Raw genomic sequence first — 18,852 nt, 5'->3', positions numbered from 1 at the left:
ATTTCTTTTAGCCGCAACACTGGGTGAGCTTCTGTCATGTCTGGCATCCAAGAACTGGGCGGCGTAGACGTAGCATCGAAGGAACGTTTATTCCTGCTACTTGGCAGGAAGCCGACAGGTTACATACTGAGCGCGGTGGGCCCGTGCGAGCGGTCTTTTAAAGCCAGCACGGGCTACCCGATAAGAGATAGCCGGGCAGTGAGCATGCGCAGACAGTACGCGATAACACGAGTGCTTGGTTTCGCGCGCACACAACATCTCCTTCCTCCTAATGAGCACAAAGTACTTTTGCTACATTATACAATGCAACTAATGCTATGGCTGATATCTATCAGGAGGTCGCCGGTCCCTCTGTGGATAGCGTCGCTCCCCTGGAGGGTCGTTCGTTGCCGCAGGGGCCGCAGCTGGAAGTGGCTCGTTGGCGCTCTCAGGATCCCCGAAATCTGGAATAAAATCTTCCATGATGCTCTGCTTTGAGCTGTCGATGCTGAGCAGTAGCTGGTCTTGATGACGACGCCAAATGAGCACCCCACGATTCGTCTTAACTCGAACCTTGAATGAAACGGGGCCAGACTGCTGAATGATAGTGCCAGGGACCCATTTCTCAGGACCTCTGTAATTCCTCACGAGGACCTCATCGTTGATGTTGAAAAGTCGCTCACGTGCCTTGCGTCGCACCATATCGGAGAGCTGTTGCTGAGCCACTCTTCCCCCGACAGAAGGCTTGACTGCGTCGAGTCTCGTGCGCAGTCGTCTACCTATGAAAAGGTTTGCTGGAGTTTCTCTTGTAGTCGCATGCGGCGTGTTGCGGTACGTCATCAGGAACGTCTGTAAGGTTGCCTGCAAGGAGTCTTGGGGTCGTCCTTTCCGCAACGCAGATTTCATTGTCTGTACAAATCTCTCCGCAAGGCCATTCGTGCTTGGATGGTACGCTGCACTCACGATATGACGACCACCGAAGCCTTTGACGAAGCTCTTGAATTCTTCGGAAACGAACTGTGGTCCATTGTCGGTCACGATGGTCTCGGGTACGCCAAAACGCGAGAACAGGTCTTGGAGACACTGAATTGTGTGGTACGCCGTAGTCTTCTGCATGACATAAACTTCTGGCCATTTTGAGTGTGCGTCCACGGCAACAAGGAACATTTTGTCTTTCATGGGTCCAGCAAAGTCCAAGTGAACTCTTTGCCACGGCGAAGTCGGCCATGACCATGGATGAAGCGGAGCCGGTGCTGGTTCGTTCCGTTGCTGTTGACACTCTTCACATTTCTTCACGTGTTGCTCTAGGTCCGCGTCGATACCAGGCCACCAGACGTAGCTCCTCGCGAGTTCTTTGCATCTTACGATACCGGGATGACCCTGATGAAGTTCCTCAAGCAAGAAGGCTCGGTGTTTTGGAGGCACGACTACTCTCATGCCGTACATTAAACACCCTTGATGAACTGTGAGCTCCAAACGCTTGTCGAAGAAAAGTTTCAACTCCTTCTCAGCGACATGCGACGGCCAGCCAGCACTTGTGAAGTTCAGTACCTTGCTTAGTAAAGGATCACGCCTCGTTTCACGAGCGATGTCTTGGCCTGTGACAGGCAGGGTTTCCAAACGAAGCGAATAAAAAGTTTCGCTTTCTTCTGCCGATTGCTTTTCGCTGCTGTCGAGCGGCAAGCGCGATAAACAGTCTGCTTCCGCATTATCGGTAGATTTCTTGAATTCAAGAGCATAGTTGTAGGCTGACAGCGTCAGCGCCCAACGCTGCATGCGGGCAGCTGCCATCGCGGGAATGCCTGTTTTCGGGCCGAAAATTGTTTGCAGTGGTTTATGGTCAGTCACAAGCGTGAAGAACCTTCCGTAGACGTAGAAGTGAAACTTCTTTACGCCGAATACGAGGGCAAGGGCTTCTTTCTCGATCTGACTGTAGTTCTTTTCGGCACTTGACAATGTGCGGGATGCGTAGGCAACCGGTCGAACTGATCCATTGATCATTTTCTGCGAAAGAACTGCGCCTATGCCGTACTGAGATGCGTCGCAGGCAAGTTGAAGCGGTCGCTTCGGATCATAATGGGCAAGAACTGGAGGGGAAGCCATAGCTGCTTTTATCTCCGTGAAAGCAAGCTGGCATGACGCATCCCACGTCCACTCTGTTGTTTGCTTTAACAGCCTGTACAACGGCTGTGCCAAAGTCGACAGACGCTGAACAAACTTGCCGTAATAATTGACCATCCCAAGGAATGACTGCAGTTGCTGCTTGTCTTTTGGAGCAGGCGCATTTAGCAGTGCCAATACCTTTTCAGGCGATGCGCAAACACCCTCGGCGTTGATGACGTGGCCCAGATAACGGAGCTCTCGTTGAAAGAACGAGCACTTATCGCGCCGGATGCGCACACCGCGTTCCTGCAATCTTGACAAGACGGCTTCCAAGTTATGGAAATGCTCTTGCTTGGTCTTGCCTGTGACCAGGATGTCGTCAAGGTAGCAACTGACTCCTTCCAAACCTTTCAGCACGTTGTCCATAATTCTTTGAAATATGCTTGGGGCGGACGAAATGCCGAAAGCCAGACGGTTCATAGTATACAATCCCTTATGCGTGTTTATCGTCAGTAGTTTCCGGGAGCTTTCCGCCATAACTACCTGCTGGTAGGCCCTACTCAAGTCGATCTTCGAAAATTCCTCTCCTCCTGCAAGCGCTGCTAGAAGGTCATCTATCCGAGGTGGCGGGTACCGGTCTACTTCCAGACAGGGATTGACGGTGGTTTTATAATCGCCACACAGCCGGAGGCTTCCATCCCTCTTCACTACCGGTACCAAGGGCGTTGCGTATTCGCTTGTAGCAACAGGCGTTATGATGCCCAGCTTCTCCATTTTCACAAGTTCCGCTTCTACTGCACCTTGCAGAGCAAAGGGAACGCTTCTTGCCTTTACAAACTTCGGCTGTGACCCTTCGCGAAGGACAAGCTCGGCCTGCTCTTCCGTGATGGTACCTAGCTCATCCTTGAAAAGTTCGGAATGGCTGTCTAGCATGGCTTCCAGCTTTTCTTGCCAGTGCTTTGACATTTCTCGAGAGAGACCAAGGTGATTAAAAAAAACTAGGTTCTTCCAATCCAGACGAATATCTTGCAACCATTCTCTGCCGAGGAGTGCCGGTCCTGTAGTGTCCACGACGTACAGGGGAAGCTCCACGCTCTGGTCGTTGTGGTGCACGACGACTTTCGCCAGACCCTTCGGTTTTACCATAGCCCCAGTATACGTGCGCAGCTCTAACGATGCTGGCTGAAGTCGCTTACGTGGAAACAGCCTCTGGAATTCGCGCCATGATATGACGGATACGGCTGCGCCGGTGTCAAGCTCCATCGTCAGTAGGACACCGTCAACGTTCACGGGTACAGTAAATGGGTCTGCGTTGACTGATTTAAGTGGGACAGACGACTCGTTTCGGACGGACGTGAGCATCTTCACACGTTTCCGGGGCTTTGCCTCCCTAGCTTTCTTTCCTTTCCTGCAGGCGCGTTGAATATGCCCTTTTCGGTTACAATTATAACATGTATCGCCGATATGAGGGCATGCTTCGCTAGAATGATTGGGTGACCCGCAACGGAAGCAGCTTGGCGACATCACAGACTGCTTTTCGCCTCGAACCTTATTCACTTCGTACGCCGGGGATGCGCTGTTATGCGTGAACGCCGCGCTTTTAGTTGCAGTTTCCATGGCAAGAGCTCTATCTACGGCCTTCTGGAAGGTTAGCTTTTTGTCTTCCGTGAACAACACACGCTGAATGTCCTCGCGGAGCAGGCCGCAAACGAAACAGTCCCGGAGCGCTTCATCCAAGAAACTTCCAAATTCGCAACTCTGCACCAGCCTTCGAAGTTCCGCGACAAATTCTGTAATGGACTCACCGCTTCGCTGTGACCGCTTGTAAAATTTAGCACGCTCTGCGATGACGGACGACTGCGGCGCCAGGTGATCGCTCAGGAGTTTCAGAAGACTGTCAAACTCTCGTGACGACGGTGCGTCCGGTGCCGTCAGCGACTTGAGCAGTGCGTAGGTCTTCGGGCCGATGAGACTTATGAAAGCAGGAACCTTCTTTGCTACTGGAACATCATTGACCAAAAGATAGGCTTTCAACCTTTCCTCGTACGAGCGCCAGTCGCTCGTGGTCTCGTCGAAAGGTTCAATGTGGCCGATGTGACTCATGACTCACTTGGAAGTTTCGGCTGCCGTGATGCCAGTTTCAGGAATTTCACCGCAGGGAAATCTTCGTGGCGGGAAGCTTTTACACATAGGCCAGGTTCTTCACACTGCGAATTCCGTACGGCGGTCATCCCATCCTCGTCGCCAATATGTCATGTCTGGCATCCAAGAACTGGGCGGCGTAGACGTAGCATCGAAGGAACGTTTATTCCTGCTACTTGGCAGGAAGCCGACAGGTTACATACTGAGCGCGGTGGGCCCGTGCGAGCGGTCTTTTAAAGCCAGCACGGGCTACCCGATAAGAGATAGCCGGGCAGTGAGCATGCGCAGACAGTACGCGATAACACGAGTGCTTGGTTTCGCGCGCACACAACAGCTTCCTACCTGTCTGACTTGATGAATATGTCTGTGGTGTTTTCCTCCTCCTCCTCGGATGAAGACTCCGAAGGTGGGTCATTAATCCATTGGTCCAGGTCCAACCTGCAAAACGATAAAAATGAAACTAAAAAACTGGAGGGGACACGCAAGTTCCGCCTTAGGGGCACAACGCGACAGCGTCGATAGATTAATGCACATATAATACAGTCGACGACCGAAAATTCGGACGCCTGATTTTTCGGACATGCTTGATTATTCGGACTTTTTCGCGGCACCGCGGCATGGCCCATAGAGCCAATGTGTAAGAGCGCTTGAAATTTCGGATGCACTGCAACTGACCACTCGATTTTTCGGACCTCGTCCGCACTCGCCGCCAGTACCCAAGCTGCCATATAATGTGTACAGTGGAACCTCATTAATTCAGACTGCAGGAGATATCGAAAACTTGATCAAACAAAATGAAATTCAAGCTTAAAGGGAGCCTCTTGCGACGCTGAAATTCTGCGCGAGTCGGCACATTGCTGGTTTAGGTTTAGGTCTGGTTTATGGGGTTTAACGTCCCAAAGCGACTAAGGCTATGAGAGACGCCGTAGTGGAGGGCTCCGGAGATTTCGACCACCTGGGGTTCTTTAACGTGCACTGACATCGCACAGCACACGGGCCTCTAGAATTTCTCCTCCAAAGAAATTCTAGCCGCCGCGGCCGGGATCGAACCCGCGTCTTTTGGGTCAGCAGCCGAGCACCATAACTGCTGAGCCACCGCGGTGGCTCGGCACATTGCGCTCGCGTGTTTTCGAATTCGTACTGTCCTTGAATGTCTTCCACCGCACGAACTTGAACCGTAGTCTGAGTTGACGGAACTCATCTGTGCCGAGTCTTTAGTCCCGAACACGGAACGCGAATGCCGTGGCCTCCGCGATCGAAGCGTGCTTCGGGCGCGCCGCCGGATCATATCGCGGCCGCGATCTGCTCCAGCGCCGTGCAGTTCGCGGAGGACACGCGCGCGCACCGGGGCTTCCAAGTGCCGTCTATGGATGGCGCCGTGATCATTATCATCAACTTTTTTCTCCGGCACGATTTTCCGCTGTTCACATCGGCATCAGTATCGCCAGCTCCAGCCTTTCGTGGCGTGTTAGCATGCGCGTTAGCGCGTTCGCCGTGATAGTGGCTTTCGCGTGCTGCCGCCGAGCTTCGTAATTTTAGCGCGATGGGCAAGCACCTTAAGCTACACGGCTGGGAGTTAGCTCTCGAACGCGGTCGGTAAGCATGCGGCGGGCGGGAAATTCGACGTGGCCGAGGAGTGCGTCCGATGATGGTGCAACCAAACGAGAAACACAAGCTGCAAAAAGCACGCTTTCCGAGGCAAGCCGTGCGAGTTTCCTGAACTGGAAGAAGAGCTGCTCCTCTATGTGATGGAAGTGCGGAACAACGGCTACGCGATGACAGCGGACATGCTGCGCGGCTTCTTTTGGCATGAGCGTGCACCAGAGCGCAGCACCAGCTCAGGAGTCTAAATACTTCGCGAGTGACGATTGAACGTAGAATAAATGTCGCTCATTTCCTGGTTGGTGTGTTTTTACTTAAAAAAAATTTTTTTTCGCACATCGCGTGTATGGGCCGCACCCTGAAAATTGGCCCTCGGAAAAAAAAAAGTGCGGCCCTTATATGCGTTTATACGGTATTTCGCGCGGCGAAATATAGTCATGAGGAGCTTTAGAATGTGTGCAATACAATTGGCCGCTTTCTCCGGCATAGTGGTAATAAGTTTGGGATTTTTTCAGTGAAATTTGATTTTCCGGACTGCCTGATTTTTCGGTCGTTTTCGCGGTCCCTAGAGAGTCTGAAAAATCGGTTGTCGACTGTATACGGAATTGGTCATTTACTTTACACTCATATCTGCGGGTCCTCACAGCACTCCTGGCGCAATGGTGCAGTGGTTAAACAATGCGTCACTCCCCTGCAATGGCAGGTGCTGCCACCTGTGGGTCTTGTGCGACCCAGGTTGCTCTTGCCGAGCAACCTCTCGTGACTAATTGTCAATTTAACTGCCACCTGGCACGGTCAGCAAAGTGCTCACCATTCTGGTGGGCAGGTTGCGAAGGTGCCAGGAGGTCACGTGACCTACGTGGTGCACCTGCTTCGGCCACTCCGACTGCAAGGCGTTTTAAAAGGCAGCCGGAATAGCCGAAGCAAGTGGGTCACATAGGAAAAACATTTTTATTAATGAAGTCACAGTTATGAAATTTCCAGGTCACATGTATTTTTGTGCGCTGATTCTAGATATGTCATTTAATTTCGTGTAAAACAATTCCTTGAGCACTTGTGCAATTTTTATGCAAGTATATTGGGAAAAGTTTTACAGAAAATTTGCTGCAGGAAACTTGATGAAATGTATGCCATTGGGTTCTCTTGACACCAAGGAATGCAATAAGGGTAAAATTATCATCCTGGCCATCATAGAACTTGAGCTATAGAGTTTTGAAGTTGCCTCTTCAGAAATGAGAAGAAAAGTGTGTATTCCTGTTTCTGAAGTGGCAGCTTCAGTACCCTATAGCTCAAGTTCTATGGTAGCCAGGATGATTATTTTACCCTTATTGCATTCTTTGGTGTCAAGAGAGCCCAATGGCATGCATTTCAGCGAGTTTCCTGCAGCAAATTTTCTTATATGCTCTCTCCAAAAGACTTGCATAAAAATTGCACAAGTGCTCAAGGAATTGTTTTACACGAAATTAAATGACATATCTAAAACCAGGACACAAAAATACATGTGGCCTGAAATTTTCATTACTATATCTAGATTAATAAAATTTTCTTTTCAAGTCCAGGGTCCCCCCTTAAAACGGTGGTCACCAACACCAGCGCAAACCCTGGACAATTGTTTCTGACATGGGAGTTCTAACGCTCCCATGTTGAAACACCGTGCAAGCACGACAGCATTTTTGAAGGAACACTCTTAACCATTCACAGCTAATAAGCAGAAGGAATGGAAGCTGTGTTAGCACTAACACTATTCCTGCGTACTGTATTTACTAGTGTAATGAACCCACTCCTCCCAAACTTCTGTCAATGAAAATAAAATAGTTTTTTAACCTCGCGTAAAAAAACATGCATCAGACTTCCAGAGCCCGTGTTCAGACTGCTCACTTTATCGCACTGTGATTGGCAGGCGCCATTGGCTATCACAAAACCGAAAAACCGTGCCACGATAGAGCAAATGCCTTTTGAAGCGAACAATGCCAATCATCGGCGGCACTAATGCAGGTGACGTGGCGATGCAACTTGCAGACTGCATACTTTTATTGATAGATGGGCGGACGGATGGGCAGGCAGACAGACAGGCAGGCGAATGGATGTATGATAATTTTGACTCTAACAAAACAAAAACAAAATCAGTCGAAACTTCCCCGCTCCCCCCGCTTAAGTAATGAACCCACCTCACCGATTGATGTCAACTTTTCTGGAAAAGAAAAGGCTGATTCGCTATGCAAGTAAATAGAGTATTTACACAATACCGCAAACAAAGAACAACTGCAAGAGGATCTAAAGCCATCAACCAATTTTTCAGACTTGGTGGGAGCTCGAAAATGGTCCGTGTATTCGAACAGTCCGAAAAATCTGTGAACTTAAAAAAAAATCTGTGAACTTAAAAAAAAATCTTGCTACGAAAAGCTTGCTTTAAAAATTGCGAACTCAGCCGCTCCCCACGTTCCGCTTGCAAGCAATAACGTTAGACTTTATCTGAGCCACACTTATGCTTTTGTCATGTCTGCACCACCTCGCATCACAATACCAGACAGTGCAACGCCTCGTGAACGAATGCACATGTCACACGAAGCAAGAACAGGCAATTTCAATGTGCAACGATGCTCGCAAGGACTGAGAGCGTTAACCCATGGGAAGATGCGAGCGCCTCCAAATGTGTGCCCTTCTACCCCACCTCCCCCGCGCCACAGGTTGCGTCGTCCAAGCTGCGGCGGATGCTGCAGCTATCTCATTTTCGATGTGATCCCGCAAGCTTTGCAGGTCATCTTGATAGCAACGAAGAGCATGCCATTATCTCAAGTGGCAGCCATGAAGAACAAAGAACAAATGGCCAGCCCATCATATTGAGTCCGCTGAGTAAATCCAAGATGGCTCCTTTCACAGCTGTGGAAAACCGGTGGTTGGTTGGTTGGGGGAACGCAATGCCCACTGACGTCTATATCAAGCCGAAAAACAAATTTTCATTTGGAAAACAATTTACACAGAACTGCTGGCGTCTATTTTGGTCCAAAAAATCGAGCTTTTGGCCTCCACAGGGTCCAAAAGATTGGTCATGAAAATGTATATGTTCACAACTGGTCTTTCAAACCCCATGTTTCATATACGATGACGTATACGATGACGTATACCTGCGTGACAGGTTCTCAGCGAGATCCAAAATATTGTGCAAGTCTGAAGTTATTCAGTCCAAAAAATCGGTTTGCTACTGTAGTTTTAAAATCCATTCTCGGAAAGAGCGCTGAAGCCACACACATACAGAGAATGGCATGGGTCTAACCTCAACAAACAGAAGTAGGCACTGCTCATGTAATGCCGAAAGCACATAAAGAACGCAAGTTACAAACACTGCATTTCATAACTGATGCAGATCATATGTTCTCTATGATACATACAAGGTCATATCTTTAGCTACATCCACTGCCCTACAGATAGAACTATGTAGGACTAGGCTTAGTAGACCCTCAAGCACAGGCAAGACTACTTGGTTTCAGGGCAGCTTAGCACCACAGAGATTTGTTCAAGGCTTGACCGGGATCGCCCTCACGGCAACAGACGCTGGTTGCAAGGCAAACAGAACAGCAGAGAATAGGGGATATTCAACATTCCACAAGTGCGCTTTCCCGCATAACAATGTTGCCCCCAACAAGATGGCGGACCATGCGACTGGTGTTTTGCTTGATTCTTCCAAAACACGTTTCTTACATTCTATCCACACCTTTAGCGCCTGTCCTGAAGCCCATGTAGTTGCTTTATAGCAAAGTCGGCCATCTTGTTAGGGGCAACATTGTTATGCGGGAAAGCGCACTTGCGGAATTTTGAATATCCCCTATAGGACAGAACCTGTGCATGTGCACCTATTTTAGTGCAACATCTCTCAAAGGCCCGACAACATAGGTTCGTCTTCCCGAAAGCTCCACGATCTCCAAGCGAGAGGTGGCGGTACAACTCCCACTCACCCCTCGGGCAAGGGCACCTTCTTCTGCGCCTTGGGGGCCACCGGATTGAGCTCGCCGGCGAACAGGGCATGCAGCTCCTCGCCCACCTTCTCGCCTCTTGCGAGCATCTTGCTCACTTGCTTCACCAAGTTCAGGGCACAGCAGGCCTGCAGGGTGGGGCATTAACAAGAGGTAAGACATTCAGGGCCTCAATCGTAAGGCTTCCTCGATCGCCCGCACCGGTGCGCACCTGGTCGCCTTGGTGCGCACCTTCCATCCTCGATCAACTGCACCGGTGCGCACCCGCGGTCTTCGATCACCGGAAGCGCACCCTACTGGGTCAGTTTTTCGTTGCCCCAACTCGCACCTGGAAAGTCGGCGGTTCGCAACGGTGCAATCCCGGCAAGCATTGCGGGACGCGTGCTGAGGACAAGCCGTCTTTAGCCGTACACCGTGGTCCATACTATCCTGCTCGTGTCTGCGCACAGACTCACGCGATAAAGCAGAGAATACGGATGGTTGCCGCTATTGATGAACTGCTGTCAAGTTCGTCTGATTGCGAAGATGACTTGATAGGCTAAACACGGCGATGAACGGCCGAAAATTCGCTTATCGGGTCGTCAGGCGCCTCGCCGATACCGGAGTGAGCGTCTGTTTACATTGCACTGCTTGGCCTTTGACATGTGAAATATGTGATTTATTTGCGGTTCCGAAAGCATTTTCGAGTGAGCAGAAGCGTGTGACCGGTGTTGTGGTTTACAATCAAATGTACGCGCCAGAAGAAAGGCACCCTAAAGGTGGCGCTGCATGCACAAGCTCCTCTGGGGTGCATCATTTGTCCTCAATGTTGACCCTCGCCGGTGCGCCACCGCCGCGGTGCGCAGGGAACCGCGCCGGTTTCGGGGCACACCTGGTGCGAGGTGATCGAGGACGCTATAAGTGAGCCGCTGCGGCAGAGACAGTAGAGGAGAGACTCACTCTCTCCTGCACCTCCAGGTCTCCGCTCTGCACAAACAGGGGCAGCCGCTCGGCCAGCAGCCGGCTGCAGGCCTCGTCGTGGTTGGGCGGAGGAGGGGCCTCTTCCCCTTCCCCCTCCTCCCCCTCCCCCTCCCGGGCGGCCACGAGTCGGGCCCACAGCTTGAGGGCGTTGTGCACGTACGCGCTCTGGATGTGCGGGGGCAGCTGGCTCGCCCGGGGCCGCAGCAGGGCCTCCAGCGTGGACTGCGGCTCCAGCAGCAGCCTGAAACAACCACGGGGGGGGGGCTCTCTTTCTTCGGCACCACAACAGCAAAAAATATCCTATTCTACGTTACAAAGATGAAAGAAGCCAACAGCCACAGAAACCAAGGGGCACAGGGGATTTTTTTTTTAATTGAATTATTTATTTTGTGGTGTTGATCAATTTAGAACATTACTGAATATGTTATCGCTTGAAGCTAATTGATTAGAAAAGCAGAAGAAAAAACAACCACATGCCGCTGGTGGGATCCAAACCCACGACCTCAGGTTTGGTTTGGTTTATGGGGTTTAACGTCCCAAAGCGACTAAGGCTATGAGAGACGCCGTAGTGGAGGGCTCCGGAAAATTCGACCACCTGGGGTTCTTTAACGTGCACTGACATCGCACAGTACACGGGCCTCTAGAATTTCTCCTCCAAAGAAATTCTAGCTGCCGCGGCCGGGATCGAACCCGCGTCTTTTGGGTCAGCAGCCGAGCACCATAACCGCTGAGCCACCGCGGCGGCCCACAACCTCAGAATCACGCGTCCGGTGCTCTACCTCTGAGCTACGGTGACGGCTGTCAAATCTTCTGCTTTCGGGGGTAGTTATGTTTACAAGTAACTTAACCTTGAGAGTGTTCATCAGCGTCACCCACGTTCATAAGCGGCGGACGTAGAACGTCCTACGTTCCGCCGTGGGTGGACGTTCTACGTCCGCCGCTTATGAACGTGGGTGGCGCTGATGAACACTCTCAAGGTGAGGTTACTTGTAAACATAAATACCCCCGAAAGCAGACGATTTGACAGCTGTCGCCGTAGCTCAGAGGTAGAGCACCGGACGCGTAATTCGGAGGTCGTGGGTTCGGATCCCACCGGCGGCATGTGGTTGTTTTTTTCTTCTGTTTTTCTAATCAATTAGCTTTAAGCGATAACATATTCAGTAATGTTCTAAATTGATCAACACCACAAAATAAATAATTCAATTAAAAAAAAAATCCCCTGTGCCCCTTGGTTTCTGTGGCTGTTGGCTTCTTTCATATTTATAACGAGCCTCTCATTTCCCTTCCGTTGTTTGCTTAATTACGTTACAAAGAGTATTTTACCGTATTTATTCGAATCTAGGCCGATAGTTTTTTCAAAAAAACGAGATGTAGAACTCTTATGTCGGCTTAGATTCGAGGATTTCGTTTCGAGGTTTTGTATTCGTAAAATACGAATAAATGTAGCACGCAGGTGGCGCCCCCACAAAACGCCAACGAAAGACAGCACTGTAGCCGTTGCTATCCGTAGCCGTTGCTATCCGTAGCCGATACTGATCAAAGCACACATCAGCACTGGCTGCCATTTTGGCCTTGCTCTGTTCTCGTGCGGTGGCGTGAGCACATTCGCAGCAGTGAAGTTTTCGTGCGTGGTTTTTATCACCAACACCATGGCACCAAACAGGCGGTGCCATTATAGTGCCGCCTTCAAGCGGAAAGTTATACTCGCTGCAGAGCAGTCGTCAAATCTTCAAGCCGGGCGGGACTTCGGCGGCTGATCCCGGGCTGGCGTTGCATATGTCTCCTTGCCCAAACGCCAGCCCGGGATCAGCCTGAGCGGGTTCCTGGCAATAAATGTCGTTTGCGTGCTGTACCTCTTGTTCGCAGTTGTTTTTTCGGCCGGCCTACAATCGAGGTAAGTTTTTTTTTTTTCTGTGGCCTTCAACTTTCGGGTCTCGGCTTAGAATCGTGGCCGGCCTAGATTCGAGTAAATACGGTACATGACCGAGATACAAAGACAAGGTTCAACTGTGGCTCTCTCATACGGCCAGCTCACAACGCTACTTTCCTAACATTTGTGCTCCCCTCAACGCCTAAGTCCGATACAAACGCAGTTTATGTTGAGATTTTTCATTGATACCACATGTTCTGCACAACGACAATGTGGTTTGCGCAACCAATGCACCCCGAAGACGTGGTTTGCGTACCCAACTTTCAAACAGTTACTGAAATGACAACTTGATGTACAGGTCAATCACATTTAAAGGGAACACGGCTCCGTGTGGCTGCCCACACATGGAGTGCTATTGTGACCAAGCCGGTGGCAAACCCGAGCAAAGGGACAGATGACACGAAGCACCACGTCGAGGTCCCTCTTCTCGTGTGGCACTTTGCATTGAGTCATGAACGGGTTAGATTCAATGGCACTCTGCAGGTTCGTGGCCACGCAGAGCTGCGTTCCCTCTAAGTGTGATTGACCCTGTACCTTATATTATGCATGTTATCATTCCTACTAATTAGTTGTGAATTCCTTTCTTCTTGTTATCTTATGCTGTGTTACCTTGCTGACATGTTCCCAACATCTTTGCATGGAATATTTTATGTCGTTAATCTTCCTACAATAATGCCTCATGGCGCTGTAGGTACTTGGTAATAAACAAATGAATGAATCTAAGAGTAGTCAAAGAATGCTGCTGAACTAGGGATGGCCAGCTTGGAAGCAACACCCAGTACTTCTAAACGGCACTGTTCGCAAGGAAAGGCTACACCTGCAGTGGGGGTCTGTACTCACTCTGAGTATTCTCCGCAGATCCAAGCGGCAGCATAGAGAACTTCACAGATGCTGTTTCGCTGTCCGTTGCCCACCAGCAGGTGAGTGTTGTCCAATAGGACGGCCTGCACGCACAGATGCAATTCACGCACTCTGTAAACTCAAGCACAGCTCTGTGTTTCATAAGCAGGTAACTGAGCTGTTCTTTTAGAAGCAACGTTGCTGGCATCATCGAAAGCAGTTCACAGATTATTTTAAAATACAAGGTCTACTAGTGATTATAACATGAAAAAACACTGCAGTCTGCTCCACAAACACACACATTTGATTCACTTCTGATGCCACACCACTGCCACACTTATTATGGCAAATTCATTACCCTCATTCATGACATTTGAGTCCCTATAAAATTACACTGCAGTACAACCAGCACCATCAGGTTAGTGGATAAAATCAGGAATTTAGTGACATCAAACGGAGACCATCAATAACAGCAAAACACTGCAAAGAACTCAGATTTTGACCACTGCTTGTCACCAAGAGAATGATCCATTTGTAGACAAATGAACCTACTAAAATGCACTGGCTGGAAAGTCGAAGTCAAGAAACAAGAGTGAGAATACAGTCAAACCTAGTTATAGTGACCAGATAAAAAATCATACAAATGTTCGATGTAGCCAAAATTCGTAATATGAAAACTCAGCCGGAAAAACGCAATGGAATTGGTGAACAAAGGTCAAATGGAAGCGACCTTTTGAGAAGTTTTAGTGCCGGTTCGAAGCCACTCACGGCAACTGCGGAGACCACGAAAAAACTGAGCACCAAATGCAAATTATGGTAGCTTCCCCGCGCAGCACCGTCAGCATGTGACGACGGCAGCTCATACACTTGCTAGGGTGGCTTCCCCACATTACAGTGGTGTCGCATAAAAAACTGGACGGCAGAATATATCGCCTTTTTCACCACCTACATGACACCATCTCTGTGACCGGAAGGTGACAGTCGACTATGCTACTGGTTGTGGGGCACTACAGACTAGTGCAAGACACCCGAAAGGGTGCCGATCCCCTTGCTACCAATTGCCCACGCCTCTATATCTTCTGTGGCACTGTTGGCACAAGCAAGAAAAAGTGTGAACATGGCATGAACGCTTGCCACAGCACCACTAGTCACTCGTGTCGTGAGGAAAAGCTTGTCACCTCCCAATCAAGCCGGCACAGCCTGCCGATAGGCAGTTCAATATATCAGCTTTATGGGAAATCACGTTCGATATAAGAAGTAAAATTGGAAGTGTTTACAAAAAATATTTAGGAACAGTTCAATATTGCCTATAATTCGTAACATCTGTGTTTGTTATATTAACATTTAACTGTATTACAGTCGAACCTTGTTATAATGAAATGGCTTATGAGGAAATAATGAACATAACGAAGGAATGACAATTCCCCTCAGATTCTCGGTCAACATAGGCTAAAACAAGTTATCACTGAGCCCCTTGAATTTCATTATAACGAGGTTCAACTGTACAACTGAATTCTTCCTGCAAGCAGTTCCCATTAACTCCCCTTCACTACAGAGAGTTTTAACTTCGCCTCCCCCCAAAACTCGGTGAGTCACTTCACAGCCCAAAACTGACCATCTGGGAGACGCTGAAGGCGCGGACCGCCTGCACTCGTACAGCCACATCCAACATCTGTGACGCAATGGTCAGGCCGTGCTTGGTCCCCTCGATGCGGGTCAGCTCCACCAGCACACTCACGTACCTGCACAACGATAGACACCACTGTCGCTCTCTGCGCCAAAATGACTCCGCTCATGTTAACACAAAAACAAGAATAGAAAAAAGAAAGGAAATCGGTAGCGCATGTTACGTGGAGGACAGAAAACTAATGGTGCCTAAGGGCAAGGGTTGGCAATCTTTTTAACCACGGGGAACACCAACGGCTTTCAAAAGGTGCAGAGGAGCCCTACCTGCCCGGTATATACCTAAAAAGAACAATGCCAACACATGGCACCTTAACCCTTTGAAGCTTTTTGCCGTATATGTACGGCGGCGGTTTTCTGTCCCGCAAGGTCTTTGCCGTACGGGTACGGTTTCGATCTTCCGTTTGAAATTTTGCGCCAAAAGAACAATGCGTGCTCACTGGGGGGTGCTGCCACCTCTTGGGACTTACAAGAAGTGTTTGAATTTTGTGCTGCCTTCTTACGGAGATAAGCAGAACTTATGTCTAGCTTTAGCGCGGCGGCACAGACTGCGGCAACACCCCTTTTGTAGTTTTGGTTTCGCCGCGTGATCGCAACGGAGTCGCGCGAAATTTGAGTTCTCTTTTTGTCAGCACTATCTTGCAGGGGCTGCCGAAGTTGATTTCTATGTTTATTGGCGCTGCTCTTAGCTTGCTTATCACCGTTGCTCACGAGGTATTCTCGCCCTCTGTGGCAATGCGCCTATGCGGTTTCGATTCCGCCGTGGAATCACAACGGAGTCGCGCGAAAAGTGTTTTCTCTTTGTGGGCACTGTTTTGCAGAGGCGGCGAAAGTTGATTTCTATCTTTATTGGTGCTGCTCTTAGCTTGCTTATCACTGTTGCTCGCGAGGTATTCTTACTCTCTGTGAGTTGTGAGTGATGCTGTCACCAAAGTACTGTTCCTAATTTTTTTGTTACTATTTATTCTCGATTATATACATTTCGTAGATTCAAGATCCGCAATAAAGTAATTTGACCACCTGGGAATGTTTTCTTCAAAATAATTCGACCCTCAAAGGGTTAAGAGATGAACCGACAAAAGAGCTACTACTAGGGCTAGTTGGAAATACATTCTTGAAGGTATTGGTGAGCGCTATCACAACGCGGAAAGGGACGAACACACAGGACGAAGCGCTTCGCCCTGTGTGTTCGTCCCTTTCCGTATTGTGATAGCGCTCACCAATACCTTCAAGAGCTGAACTGAGTTGTGTGCATTAAGGGTCTCGCATACTCCAATTCAAGAGCAGAAGTGAATGGTTTGGATGTCCACCGCTGTGACAATTGTCACAAAACACATGGATGTGCAATATATCTTAGACTGTTTATTAGTGCATATTGATAAAATAGGCCAAATTGAAATTACCGATCATTTGCAGCATCTACACCCCACACTCCACATCCAACCATTATCACGACCTTAAATCACCTCTGTGCCAATTTTGAAGCAACAAAATCATTGGCTTCATTCGAGCTTTGAGTCACCATTGAGTCACCATTCCCAAAGAATGGGATGCAAAACTTTTCTCAACACACGTAACTAGCTGCAACATTTCATGCTTTTCAGAAGACCTGTGCCTGCCCGTGACACCCTACAGCTGCATAATAGTGCAGCCCTTCATGCTTCCTGCCTACGTTCTGTCCTCAAATTCTCTCTTTCACCACGTTACTCAATCAGCTGTGCCGCCAACAGCAGTCTCTCCCAGCAGCTCCCTATGTTAGCACAAGGCGCAACACCTGGCCTTATTACAGCATCCTGTGCCAGCTGTTGGGCTCGGCAGCATGTGGGTTAAAGTTTCGTGCCAAAGGAATAATGCTGACTACATAGGCTTCGGTGCTCGCTGGTGGGGCTCAGGTACATTTGCTGGCTGTACAAGATGAAGGAAACTGTGACGCACTTGGACACTGGTTAATGATACAATCATAACATCCCCCACACATGCTGACAACCGCACCAATAGAAGGACTGAATTACAGCACGACACCCTTTGCTAATGACAAATGACAGCACTTTGAAACAAACATGGTGAGTGGTCAAATGTTTAGGGGAATCTCCCAAGGTGGAGTAGATTTGTAATGAGGGAGTAATTATTCATTGACATCCACCCAAGCGCAGCCATACGGCTACAAAGGAGAGCTATACAGCTTTCTCAGAAACTTCGCAGTTAAAGAAAAATTCGTCCTGGTCCGGGGTTCGAACCCGGGACCACCGCTTCACCGGAGCAGTCGCTCTACCAAATGAGCTAACCATTGAGCGAATCATAAGCTTGCCGTCCCGGTTAGCTCAATTGGTAGAGCGACTGCTCCGGTGTAGCGGTGGTCCCGGGTTCAAACCCCGAACCAGGACGAATTTTTCTTTAACTACGAAGTTTCTGAGGAAGCTGTATACCTTTCCTTTGTAGCCGTATGGCTGCGCTTGGGTGGATGTCAATGAATAATTACTCCCTTAGAACATGGTGAGTCCATCAGATATAACAAACATTTTGCTTCCGCAGTACATGGGATGTAGCGTACACGTTCTCGCTCTGTGCCCAACAACAACAAGGGTGCAATGCAGCCGCGCAGACTCACCACTCAAAGTTCGTGATGTATTGGTAGTTGTTCTGGGAGCAGATGTCGATGATCTTGGAGAGCAACTCGTCCCGGTAGCTCGTGCCCTCGGCACGGTCCATGTGGACCATCAGCTTCTTGACTATCTCCATCAGGTTTTTCTTCGACACCTGCGCAGCGGGACGCCAACGCACAGCTTCAGCAAACCACAAACCAATGTCTTTTCATACAGCCGAACAAAATTAACATGCCATGCACCATAGATGCAAGAGGGCGAATGCCCATACAACAGCCTTGCACGTGCACCCTACCCTCTCCACAGTGGCCTGGCACTCTGGATGGTAAAGGACATCTTTAATGCTTTCGAGCCAGGTGAAACAAAGGGGTGAGAGCAGGACAAAGTGCACCTGCAAAAGTTCTTACATGAAAGACAAACTTCCATTCTGACATAAAGAAGGAAAAACAGCTGCTTCAGTACCAGCTGTGCATTTAAGTATGTCTTCTACCTTCCTATTCTTGCTGTGCAACACTGTTCGATAGCAGAACTTTGTCCCGGTACTTCCACGGTGTCCAAACCTCTCTTAAGAGGTCCCAAATGAGCCCGCCTTTCCAGATGGCCCCTTACGCTGCTACGACCAAATGCTAAAATGCCCAAGCGGGCTGCCCACCATGCCGTAGAGCAGGTCCAGTGCTCTGAGCCGGATCGACTCGTCCTTGTCGTCAAGGCACTGCAGCACCAGGTCCTTGTGGGCCTGTACACTCCGGGGATGGGTCTTCAGAATCTTAGACATCGCCAGCAGACCCAGGTACTTCACTGAATAGGGAAATAAGGATGAACAACACATTCCAGTGCATCCAGTGGCGGCAAGTCATCCTGCTACCAGAACCAGGACAGACACTGCCTCATGACCACAACTGCAATGCAGTCAGAAGTAAAACGAGGAATAAGAACACAAAGATACATGGAACAATGCGGCTCCTGGTTCACCTCGAACTGCAAGTAACCGTGACATGCTTGACAAGGGGCATCCTAGTCCTCCCATGTACACAGGGCA

The 18,852-nt window shown here is 49.3% G+C and overlaps 1 protein-coding gene across 1 annotated transcript in view; it reads right to left on the bottom strand.

Moving 5' to 3' along the window:
• Window positions 1-18,852, bottom strand: part of g (adaptor-related protein complex 3, delta 1 subunit-like garnet) — a 71,370-nt gene that overhangs the window by 33,736 nt on the left and 18,782 nt on the right. Inside the window, exons 12-18 of the mRNA XM_089547580.1 lie at window positions 18,466-18,611; window positions 17,819-17,967; window positions 15,143-15,269; window positions 13,528-13,631; window positions 10,737-10,998; window positions 9,780-9,925; window positions 4,567-4,662 (exon numbers count right to left, since the gene is read on the bottom strand). Of these exons, the coding sequence (XP_089403706.1) occupies window positions 4,567-4,662; window positions 9,780-9,925; window positions 10,737-10,998; window positions 13,528-13,631; window positions 15,143-15,269; window positions 17,819-17,967; window positions 18,466-18,611 (1,030 nt within the window). The remainder of the gene's footprint in view (window positions 1-4,566; window positions 4,663-9,779; window positions 9,926-10,736; window positions 10,999-13,527; window positions 13,632-15,142; window positions 15,270-17,818; window positions 17,968-18,465; window positions 18,612-18,852) is intronic.

This window comes from Amblyomma mixtum, chromosome 1 (genome assembly GCF_055824585.1).
Source record: "Amblyomma mixtum isolate Tamu chromosome 1, ASM5582458v1, whole genome shotgun sequence".
In the NCBI taxonomy this organism is placed as follows: Eukaryota; Metazoa; Arthropoda; class Arachnida; order Ixodida; family Ixodidae; genus Amblyomma; species Amblyomma mixtum.
This window is presented reverse-complemented; position numbering and strand designations above follow the sequence as displayed.